The sequence below is a fragment of the Nilaparvata lugens genome, chromosome 14, assembly GCF_014356525.2.
Source record: "Nilaparvata lugens isolate BPH chromosome 14, ASM1435652v1, whole genome shotgun sequence".
In the NCBI taxonomy this organism is placed as follows: Eukaryota; Metazoa; Arthropoda; class Insecta; order Hemiptera; family Delphacidae; genus Nilaparvata; species Nilaparvata lugens.
The window spans coordinates 11079966-11092407 of NC_052517.1; the positions used below are offsets into that span (position 1 = coordinate 11079966).

A 12442-nucleotide genomic window follows, 5' to 3' on the forward strand; every position below is an offset into this window, starting at 1 on the left:
TATAATGTGGTTCGTTTTGAAATGGCCCCTGAGGGGGGGGGGGGCACAGTCACAGCTTAAACTGAATTCAATCAACTGGTGGCAAATGAGACTTGACACGGATTTAATCCAGTTTAAAATGAATTTTTTTTAAAACTGTCACTGTGCAAACGGCCCTTATATCAGTTATTTTTGGTCAATTTTTGTAAATGAAATAACTTCATCAAAAAGTGATATTTTCAGAATAATTTTGTCTTAGGCCCTTTGCACACTGGGCCACTATGGAAGCGCCACCAGGTGGTAGCATTTAGAACACAAGTGAATGCAAGTCTGGGACAACACTGTACCATTTTTCTGGCAGAGATTTGGGGCATCATGGCTTGTGCCAACATAGGCATCGCCAGGCACTATTGCAATAAGCATATAGTAATCCTGTTAGATAACCAGACTGCCCTCAAGGCTCTTGACTCCAATGAAATCAAATACAAATTTGTGTGGGAGTGCCACAAAACACTCAGCGGGCTTGCAACACGCAACCCTATGCATCTTGATTGGGTACCTGGCCATGTAGGCATAGAAGGTAATGAGCGTGTAGATGAACTTGCTAAGTGGGGCTCTAGTATGCCATTCTTTGGCCTAGAGCAAGGCTGTGGCATAAGTAAAGCAACTGCCTTCCACACAATAAGTAAATGGTCCTGGGACCTACACCACCAGCAATAAGAATAAGAATAATTTTATTCCTTCAATGCATAACAATGCTATCAGAAACGTCGATTTGATAATAATACCATACATAACTTCAGGTTTCAATCTCACAATAGTAAAATGTTCATAGTATAATAATTTATCTATACAAAGCATCTTTCAATTGAGTTTTGACCTTCTTTAACCTCAAAATTGTTCCAGCAATCAGATTTTGAACATAAATATGTGTAATGCTAGTTCGCCTCCATGGTGCACATTGGGTAACACTAAATGGACTAGCAAATGATGGCGGTCAGACAAACTTATGTTCTCCTGACCAAAAACTACACAACATCTCAAAGAATTTAGAAATATACAGTGTATATCTAGGGATTTGAGACTCATCAGCTATATATTTGTTGTGTATCTGTCATACGCTAAATAAATCTTTCAATAGAATGAAGAATATACATCAAATAGGATAAAGTCTTATAACATAACAGAATATAGCCATTAAATAATAAAATTAATAACACATCAAAACATAACAATACAAATATTGAGAACACTTATACTTAAAGCTATGTACTTCCCTGCTCCAGTTGAAATATTTGTTAAATGCTGGATTAAAGAAATCTGGAAGTGTGTACAATGGATTGTCTAATAGGAGGCGCTCTATGTTCTGTCTACAAATTTTAGTTGGCAGGTTCCTGGCTATTATGGGCAATTTATTGAATTTCAATTATATATGATTCGGACTGGTTGCTATCCTTTTCAATCAATTATATGGTACAACTATTTTTGATTTGTTCCTAGTGTTATGACTGTGAATGTCGGTTCTGCAGCTATATGAGCCTAAATTCTTTAATCTGTGGGAGAAGTTTAAAAGCGACCATGCTGTAAACTGTCATGTTTTTCTGTTTTATAAATAGAGGCTTGCAATGTTCCAGAAAAGCAACAACGCATACAATTCTTAAAGCTTTTTTCTGGAGCGAGAAGGGTAGCTGTCCAGTTGTCACCCTGACTACTTGACACATGGTCATTTTGGCCATAGGCGACTACTTGTACCCTCGTGAAAATATGCCATTGCCATCAAGTTGTCCCCCCAACTACTCAACACCTACTGGACCAAAGGTGCCAACTGGTATGACCGTAAACGACAACTTGACACCTCGCACCCTCATGTCATTTTCCTGTCAGACGCACCGTTTACAAGTAAATTGAGCCTAATGCCAGGACAGTCAAATTTTCAATCACTAATGATATGGCAGATGAAGCTATCAGTCTGGTTCAGTTGAAGCTATCAGACTGAGGTATTACATGAAGTCTGGTAATTAATATGAGTATAAATAATTATCTATACACACTTGCGCTCAGATTGCAATCAGACCATAAGAAGGCCAATGAGAATCTTCAAGTCGTGTCTGTGTCCTCTACACTCACAGACACTGTTTAAACAAATTTCTACTGCACATATTGAAAGAAAGAAATTATTTCTCAAATTCCCAGGCATATCATATGAGAGGCAATGAGAGTAAATATGAGATAGAAATTAAGGCATAAAAATGAGACAAGAAATTTCTTTTTTAAATATTCAAGATAATTTATTGAAGACAAATCAACTTTGATAAAATAAATACAAATAATATAATATTAAAAATTAAATAATATTATGATAAAAATAATTGATAATAATGAGAGGAAAATGCTTAACATAAATGCTTCATGCTCTACATCAGAGCATGAGACTTTATATCAAAATGAGGAATCTTAATGCATTTTCATATAGAACTTGATATTTAGGCTCCATTTTCCAACTTTCAAATGAAGAGCCAGCCGGAATGGTGATTTCTTGTGTAGTGGAGTCGAGAAGATAGGTTGTCATGACCATAGACAACTATTTGTACCCTCGTAAAAATATACCATTGCCGTCAAGTTGTCACCCCGACTACTGGACACCTACTGGACCGAAGGTGTCAACTAGTCACAACCATAAAGGACAACTTGACACCTCGCACCTCTGCGACAGGGTGTCCCCCCGACTGGTTGTCATTTCCTCAGAAAGAAGACAACTAGATGGGTATGGCTTACGTCTACTTGTCCCCTAAAAACCGGTTTTAAAAGGGGACAAGTAGTCGGGGTGTCAAGTAGTTGGGGTGGCACCTAGTTGCGTACCCAGCGAGAATACTTTCTGAACCTCTGAGGCACAGCCCCACAAGACTAACAATACATATACATGCTTTGAAAAAAGGTGAAGTGGCACATTCTCAAAAAATTAGAAATAATAATTCACTGTCCTTGAGACTATGAAGGAGATATGTAACCCTACTTAATTTTGAGCAGAAACTTTTAATCTGGGGTATCCAGCGTGAGCTTCTGGTCCAGTGTTATGCCAAGAAGTTTTGCACTTTCTGCTCCATCACTGATCTTTCTCAGTCCAAGCACCAGTGTTTGCGTCTTGACATTATTTAAAAATAGGCGGTTCACTCCAAGCCAAGCAGAAGTCTCACCATGACTTCTGGACATTTTTTGTTGTAGAGCACTCAGATCAACATCGTTGGTAACTAGTGATGAATCATCAGCGTAGCAGACAACTTTAGATGAAATATTTAATTCTATATCATTCATCATCACTAGAAATGATAGTGGCCCAAGAATGGATCCTTGAGGTACTTTAAGTGGATCAGAGAGACTAGAGTTTACACACACCGTCTGTGTATGACCCTCTAAATAGGATTCAAATAATTTTAAAGCTCTATCATAGACACCCAAAAATTGTAATTTGTTTGGTAGAATGCTGTGATCAACAACATCAAATCCTCTACTCAGATCGAATAGGATCAATCCTGAGTATTTCTTCCTATTGAAGCCATCCTCGACCATGGTACCAACTGACTGCATGGCTTCAATTGTTGACTTCCCCTTTCTAAAACTGTGAAATTTGTCTAAGCAAAAGAGTGGACTGTATAAAGGGGTGAATTTTAAGGTTATGAAATTTAGTGAAGTAATCAGAGACCAACAAAATCCACATATAAATTTGAAAGGAGGAAAGATCCAATGTGCTTACATAATATAAATTGAATAAAAGCAAATTGGCATGTACAGCAAATGGTAACTCAGATTGAGATTGAAATAAAAATACCAAATGAAAGGTTGAATATAATCACAAATTTAATTAAAATGTTTGTAGTGCAAAATAACTGAAAGAGCAATGAGCATTTTAGAACAGTGAACGATTAAAAAACAAATTTAAAAAACAGGCTTGATGAATAATGAAAGTTACTGAATATTGAAAAATTACAATTAAAATGCTCAAATTGAAAAGTGCTCAAGTAACAAATACAAGAGTAATTAAAAATTGATGTAAATAAACTGATGTAATCATTGATGTGATCAATTGAGTAATTAAATGAATGGTGAACGATTACCAAAGTTCTACAATAAATTTAGAATGGATAAACTGAACAAACAGTAGTCACAAAGTTAAGCTAATAATCGATACAAAGACAAGATCTGCAAAAGTGCAAGAATCAAGAGACTGAACTGACACAAAGGAAACTAAATAAAAATACACTATAAGTGGAATGTAAGTAAAAGAATGGTTCTAATTGCTTGTTTGAATTTAAATAATTACCAGATAAAGGAGTGATGTTTAAACACTTTCAATACTTTGAAATATTCAAAGATTGATTTACAATAAAACAATATGAATTTGAAATCATGAGATCGAGTGGGTACTTTATAGATAACCAAAATAATTGAATGAGTTTGAGACTATTTTAACTTTTAGAAATCAAAATGAGAATACATTAATATGGAAATTAATAATTAAAAAACAAATAACAATTATTCAAAATGAAGGTTACTAATATTGTCAATTTTAAAACCAAAAGGATACAATCACCAATGGAAGATGAAAGATTTAAAATTAGTGGAAAACACTCAATTAAAAAAATTCACTGAATATTGAGATAATATTGAATATAAGATTCACTGATAAATTAAGACAAGTGTGGGAAGATAGAGCAAATATACTTTAAAATCAAAATATCCAATTTAGAAGAGATAGCACAAGATCTATAACCAAAGTGGATATTTTGCTATAGTTGACGTGATGTGAGAATATCAAAAATGTTAAATATAGGACTTTGCTCAGAAAGTTTGAAGCAACAGCAGGTGGAGACGAGCACCAGCATGTCCACGCAGATGGTGCAGATCAGGATGAGAACCTTGAACCAAGATTCTGGAGACCAGCAGGAATCCAGAACGACTCTGGGCTGACAACTGTGGGTTGGCTTATAACTGTGTGTGGTTTCTTATAACAGTGAGCCCCTCACTGTTATAAGAAACCGATGAAACTCCGACGAGGACTTCATCAGAGTTTCATCAGTTTGAAAAATATTTATAATTGCATTCTTATTTTTCAACTCTTCACTCAAACTGCGTTTAGATGCTTCTAGATTCACAATTCGTGATTTCAGGAAATTTATTTCCTCATCTGCTTTCCCTTCATTAATCAATGAATCTTTGAAGCATTCTTTTCTTCTATTCCTCTCATCACCCAATAGTTTGGACAGCTGCCTATTTTCCTCTGAGAGCTCAGACAGATTGTTTCTTAATTCGCAGTTGTCCGAAAGTGAAATGACCAGTTTGTTTAAGACCCTGGTTACATGTGGGATCAAATCAATTATAGCGTCATTGGAATATTTTTTGGCAATCATAGAGAGTGTTTCCCTAATGACAACTGCCAACTCAATGACGTATGCATTGATTAGTTCTCCATTTAAGCTGTTGAGCTCCAATTGAGCACAAACCAGATTTTTGTGCATTCGTCGAGTCTTCATTGTCTTCTTTGAAAAATTTAAACACCGGATAGAGAAAGTTCACTGATAAGAGAACAGGTGTCCACTGCTGACAGTCAGCATTGTCCTAGCAACCTGGGGTTGCTACTATTTCGCTAGCAGTTATGTCAGCCAGCACTTATCGTCCTGGTGTGCAATCAAGATAAGGAGTATGCTATGAAGTTGAATACCACTTGCAACTACTTGAAAGCAGCTAGAAACTACAAAGGAAGAATTATCAAGCCAGAATATTGAATAAGAGAGATAGTGTGAGTGATGACCCAACTAATAGCACGAAGGATAGCTCCAAAGATGTACAGAAGACATTCAAATGCAACAATTGAGCAATAGATGAAGTAGAGATTGAAACGGAAAACAGCAATGTTGAGGAGTATTCCTTCTTACATATTTCTTCACAATAGAATGATTATTAGCCTCAGTTTTTTTAGGGGTAAATTCATATTTGTTAGGTTCACTACAGGGGGTTCAAAGTTCATCAAGCTCAAAAAGGTGTATTCTAATAGTGATTCTCTTGCACTGACAAGTAGGTTAGAAACAGAAGTCCATTACTGAATGATTCGAATCCCAATGACTACATACTTACTCACACATTACTACAAACTTCTCTGAACAATTTATCAATTTTTGATGTAGAACTACCGAAAACACAATTAAATACGAAAAATTATAGACACAACACTAGAGCGACCATTCAAGGCAACCAGTGCTACCAACCTCCAAGACTCCAACACATTTCCCTGCAATGGCAGGGTCATCCTGGTCAAGCACTTGGCAAAAGGCTGCTGGCAGACACAAGCCCTCGCTTCACCAGCTGGCTGGTGAGTCTGGGTAGAGGTCAGGTCAAGCAGGTGATTGCTCTGATTACTGGACATGGCCACTTCGGGAAACATCTCCACACCATTGGACTCAGGAATGAAAGCCAGATGTGTAGGCTTTGTAACCAGTCTGAAGAGACTGCTAAGCATATCATACCGGATTGTGAAAGTCTTGGAGCTAGAAGAAGGGCTCTATTCGGCTGCAAGCAGCCAGGTGAGGAATGGGATGTTGGTATAGGGAAGAAACTCCTGGACCTTGTAAAAGACACAGGAGTTGGTTTGCCTAACTAACATGCTTTGGGACACACAATAAGCTTCCTTTGACATGTGAGGTTCTCTCTCTTAACCTTCGAATCTTTGAATCCCTCCCTTCAAAAACATAAACAGGCATAAACATGAATCCGTCCTATTTTGATTCTCATCATCACCTTTCAACTGACTTTTTAACTTATCCAGCAAATATGGGCGACCGTGGACTTTAAGTATAAGTGCCAGTTGCACAAAAGCCGGTTAAGATTCAGTCGTGATTGATTCCACAAGAACCAAACAGAGAAGCCGTCTTTTTGAAACTTCTAAGGGCCTGTTTCTGAGGTTAGGATCCGGCTAAATTCCTGACTTGGAACAGCTGGAGTCAGATAATCAATTGGCTTCCCGAAACAGAGTGTAGTCGTAGTCAATGCTCAATTTGAATTTTGAAAAACTAGATAATTTAACACTAAGATAAATGAAGAGAAAAAAGTGTAAAGTTTCAAATATTTTGAATTATTTAGAAATATTTCATTTTGTCAAGGAGAAACTTTTCCAATCATACAAATGAGAAAATGAAGATTATCATTAAAACTATGACTATGCCCTGTTATGGAAGGCCAATTTTCTGACTCCAGCTGTTTGAAGTCTGGAACTTAGCTAAATCCAGAGCTCGAGAACCGGCCCTTATTGGTTCTCGTGAAATTAATGAGAGATTGAAATTCAACCGGCTTTTGTGCAACTGGGCCTGAGTTTGTTGTAAAGTAAAAAAGCGTGTTTCCATCTTTCCTAGCAATTGACAAGATTTTTATAAAATTAACACTTTTCACAGAGATGTTGTGGAATTTCTCCATATTAAGGTGAAATAGAAAAATGATATCAAACTTTGTGGAATTGACAACATCTTTCTATTCCACCTTGACAAGATTTTTCTCAATTTCTTGAGCTTTTAATGTCAATAATATATGGAATACAATTTGTACAAAAAAATCATTATAATATTCAATTTTTTCCAGATTTATTGTTGATAATGGACTCAAACAAAGATCGCAGGATTTCGCCCGTAGATTATTATAACATGAAAAAAACAAAACTTTATAACGAAGACCAAGGTATGCATTCAATTCCATGTTATCTCTCATGTCAATGGTGTATCCAGGGGGAGGGATATGGGGATGTTTCCCTACCCCCGTAAAATGACCTACAATTCTTTGTGGTTGGATCAAACACAAATTAGCTTCAAATGTCATGTTTTCTCCATATTCCATATAGTCCAGTCAATGAAGATATTTTCTCTCCAAAAATTAAATCAAAGTTGAATCTCTCACCATAGATAGAACCTCCCAGAGGGTCATTCTCCCAAAAGTCCCCTTTGAGCTTTCCTCCCTAGCATCCCTCAAATAAGTTGAAAACTGCAGGTAATCACGGGAAATCAATTATCTCTATAATAATCATTGATCAGAAAGAGCTCTATTATGTCATTCGATTCGTTAAATTATTGACTACAATATTAGTTCTATTTAATTTTCAATAAAACTAACAGTTTTCTTGATAAAATAATACCATATATATGTTAAAATTAAGGGTTTTTTATATGATTTTTGTTTTGTTTCCTCCAATCAGCTTCCAAGCAAGTGATTTCTGAGAAAAATTATCCAAATAATCAATGTAGTCACTTCCATTGTAAATCCATTGATATACAGGGTCTGTATGATAAGTAACTGGACTGACCTCAGGAAAATTTTTTATTGGAAAAATATGAACGATTTTCTTCAGAAATCTTCAAAGTAGTCCCCATTGGAGTCGATAACACGGTGATACCAGATTTTCCAATCCCTGAATGCTCCCTGGTAGTTGGCAATCGGCAATCCCCGGACGGACTCAAAGAAACTGGGCGGTTAGTCAATGGAGCACCCCTCTTAAGTATTGGCCGTTCACAAAGAGTTTGTGCCACCCGGCCAGACTGTAAACGGCCAGTACTACCGAGAGAAGATATAAAATGGCGACTCTGGCACACCATGTGCCAGACTTCCCCACCTAACCTAACCTAACAAACCTAACCTAACCTATCCAAACAAACCTAACCTAACCTAACCTAACCAAGGTCAAAGGTCAAGGTCAAAGTCAAGGTCAAGGTCAAAACTTCAAAAAAGAAAAAAAAAAATTAATAAAATAAAATGAAAAATTAGGAAAAAATAAAGAAAAATAAATACTGTAATTAAAAAATAATTAATAAAATTTAATAATGAAAAATCAAAAATATATAAAAAATAATAAAAATAAATCAGAAGGCCTCCCACTCACTCTGGAATGTATATATAGTGGGGGGACGCACTATATATACAATATATATATATAATGTACATATATAATGTACAACAGTGGGGGGACCATCAGTGTTCAGTTAAGAGCCATAGAAGACACATCTCCCCTGTTCAGTTCTAGATCCCAGTGTTTCAGCACACAGCCACACATACTGTGAAAAAGTATCCTAGGATACACCGCCGCCATTTTGATCTTCAATTTTATAAAAAAGGTTAGTACACAAGTGTTTTTATTATATGAAGAAATTTTTCTTATTCTACTCATAAAAATGGATATTTATATGATTAATTTATTATGTTCAGTGTCACTTTTATTCATTGCATAGTAGATTCTGTAAATAATAGTCTTCATACCTGTAGAGCTCTATAAGCAAAATGTCAGCAGATTCATATTATTTTAATGATTTCTAGTATGTCACCTCATAATGTAATGCATAATATATGTTTGCATATAAGTATGTTTCTGGCTGTGGAGCTCTATGAACAATAAGTCAACAGATCAATATGATTGTAGACAATGAACTGTGGTTGGGTTAGGTCTGCAGAAGTTACTAGTAACTTCTTCTGACCTAACCTCCTAACCTAACCTCAAAATATTGATTTCAAACATTGTTTTTTCTGAACATACTATCATCATATGATTGGTTCTCAGTAGCATATATAGTAATTGTATGCTTAACATCTAGATTGAGTGCAATACATGTCATTCAAGATGACTGTGTCACTCTAGATAATTGCTGTCATTGCTTCCTATTATTAATCTGCTTGTACATATGTTACAGATGAATAAAGCTACAAGATGCCAGCAGACCAGCAGCTCATCAGGAGAGTTTCATACATTGGAGGAGGCCTTCAACAACAACCTTTGGACACTCTTCTACAACAACAACTCTTCACCCAACCCAGCAAAGGACTTCCACTCTCTACTAAACAGCCTGCAGACAAAGATCGTTGATGTGATAAGTCAGGAGCTCCAGACACATGGGCCAATCAAAGTCAACCTGGTGTTGAAGGCTACATACCAATGCAGCCACCTTGATGAGAAGAACATTGAGCAGGAATAATTTCAGAACGTAGTCTTCAAGACACCGAAGTATTCCATATTCAATATCAATGATCTTGCTGGAATTATCATGGAGGCATGCAAGAAGCTGTTGGAAGAAGAGGCCAAGTTCGAGGGCAACTCTAGTGGATGGAGTCTTCTCATCATCGATGGTCTCCTCATACCCATAAGCAAGCACAAACCACTTTGAGGATCTTCTTACATTGAACTGTCTGCCAGAATAGCATCAAGAAAAACCATCATCAATCCGAAGAATAGCGATCAACAATGTTTCAAGTGGGCAATCCTTGCCAAACTTGTGCAAGGAGCAAATCCTCAACAAATCAATGAGAGATATCATCAGCTCATTGAAAAATACAATTTCAACAGAATTTCCTTATCCACCACGATCAATCAAATTGACCGTTTTGAGAGAGATAATCCGAGTGTAACTGTCAATATATATATGGAATAGATTCCAAATGTATTATCTATCCAAGACGTGTTGCAGAAGAAATAAAGGAGGATCATTTCAATTCACAACTTCTCCATGACAATGATGGTAGGGAAGCCACCACCACCACCACTCAGGACAGCAGTGAAGCCACCACCTCCACAACTCAGGACAGCAGTGAAGCTACCACTACTACTTGTGAAGAAGAAGAAGAGGAAAATATCAACAGTCACTACTGTTTCATAAAAAAACTTTGATAAACTTGTAAGATCTCAGCTCACTAAACACCAGCACCGCATCATAATTTGTTATAGATGCTTTACACACTACACCATCAACAATAATGGGGAGCAGAGGATGAGAGATCATGAGGAGTACTGTGCCAACAACCAGACTGCTAGGATCATCATGCCTCAACTCAAGAAAGATGGAAGCTCACCAACAATGAAATTTGAGAAACATTTGGATAAATTTAGACTACCATTGGTGACCTATGCAGATTTTGAATGTCTACTGGAGAAGCCCAAGGAAGAGCAGCAATGGTTTGGGAAGGCAACCAAAGTGATCCAGCGCCAAACTGCAATGAGCTACTGCCTCTACTTTGTTAGAGATAAAGACTTATTTCCATCATGGCTATCAATCACCAACCTCGTCCCTCAGGAACCAATTGTCTACAGAGGACCTGATGCAGCTGAACACTCCATCAAGACTCTGACCATGCATGCAAGAGATCTAAATGAGGCAATCAATCATCATCAAATAAAGATGCTTCCACTTTTTGAACTGGAAGCCAGTCACAATGCTGCCACCAACTGTGAAGCCTGCGAGAAGCCATTCAATGATGACAAGGTGTATGACCATTTTCATATAACAGGGGTCTACCAGAATGCTCTGTGCAACAAGTGCAACCTTCAAAGATGTCATACAACATTCATCCCTGTTTTTCTTCACAACTCTTCCAATTATGACACTCACTTGATTATACCGCACCTTGGAACCAATAAAAAGCAGCTGTCTGTCATCCCAAACACATCAGAAAAGTACATATCATTTACCAAACAAATTTCCCAGCAACTGCACCTATGATTCATTGATACCTTCAGATTCACACCAGACAGCTTGGACAACCTAGTCACCAACCTTGTCAAGTCTACTGAAGAATTGTCACCAGTGTTACCACATACTGCTAGAGAATTTGGAGACAAACTGGAATTGGTTTCCAGAAAGGGTGTGTTCCCCTACAAATATTGTGACTCATGGAAGAAACTAGAGGAGACCTCACTACCACCAAAGGAAAAGTTTTTCAGCAAGCTAACTGACAGCCACATCAGTGATGAGGCATATGAACATGCTCAACAAGTGTGGGAGAAATTTTACTGCAATTGAGAGAGTACAGTGATCTATATCTCAAAACAGATGTTCACCTTCTGGCTGATGTCTTTGAAAGCTTCAGAGATATGTGCTTGAAAAACTATAACTTGGATTGTGCTCACTACTTCACATCACTAGGCTTCTCCTTTGATGTTATGCTAAAGTATACAAAAGTTGAACTAGAACACCTAACTGTCTACAACATGTGTATGTTCATTAAATGAGGCATCAGAGGTGGAATAACAACATGTGTTCATTGACATGCCATTGCCAACAACGCCTACACAGGAGTACCTGTAGACCCCGAGAAGCCCACATCATATCTTCTGTACACAGGTGCAAACAATCTGTATGGCTGGGCGATGTGTCAACCACTCCCATGCCGGAAATTCCAGTGGATGGAGAAAGATGAGTAGAGGTGAGTAGAGGTATTGATGGTGTTGGGGATGTTCAAAAGATTGGCTACATCTTGGAGATGGACGTTGAGTACCCTGCTGAGCTACACAACTCCCACAACAATTTTCCATTCCTAGCTGAGAATAAAAAAACATCAAAATCAGGATTGTTGAGATTGATTACAACTCTAAACAACTGTGAATGATATGTATGTCATTACCGCACCCTCAAGCAAGCAGTACAACATGGATTGAAAATCTCTTAAGTTT

At 37.2% G+C, this 12442-nt stretch overlaps 2 protein-coding genes across 3 annotated transcripts in view; one reads left to right on the forward strand and one right to left on the reverse strand.

The window, feature by feature from the left end:
* LOC111058137 (sodium channel protein Nach) overlaps positions 1 to 12442 on the reverse strand; it is a 475868-nt gene that overhangs the window by 280285 nt on the left and 183141 nt on the right. The gene's annotated exons all lie outside the window — the stretch shown is intronic.
* Positions 1 to 12442, forward strand: part of LOC111048271 (uncharacterized protein DDB_G0283357) — a 101706-nt gene that overhangs the window by 58298 nt on the left and 30966 nt on the right. Inside the window, exon 4 of one of the 2 annotated variants that reach the window (XM_039440758.1) lies at positions 7603 to 7698. The exons of the other annotated variant lie outside the window; for it this stretch is intronic. Within the exon in view, the coding sequence (XP_039296692.1) occupies positions 7603 to 7698 (96 nt within the window). The remainder of the gene's footprint in view (positions 1 to 7602; positions 7699 to 12442) is intronic. 2 annotated transcript variants of the gene reach the window in all.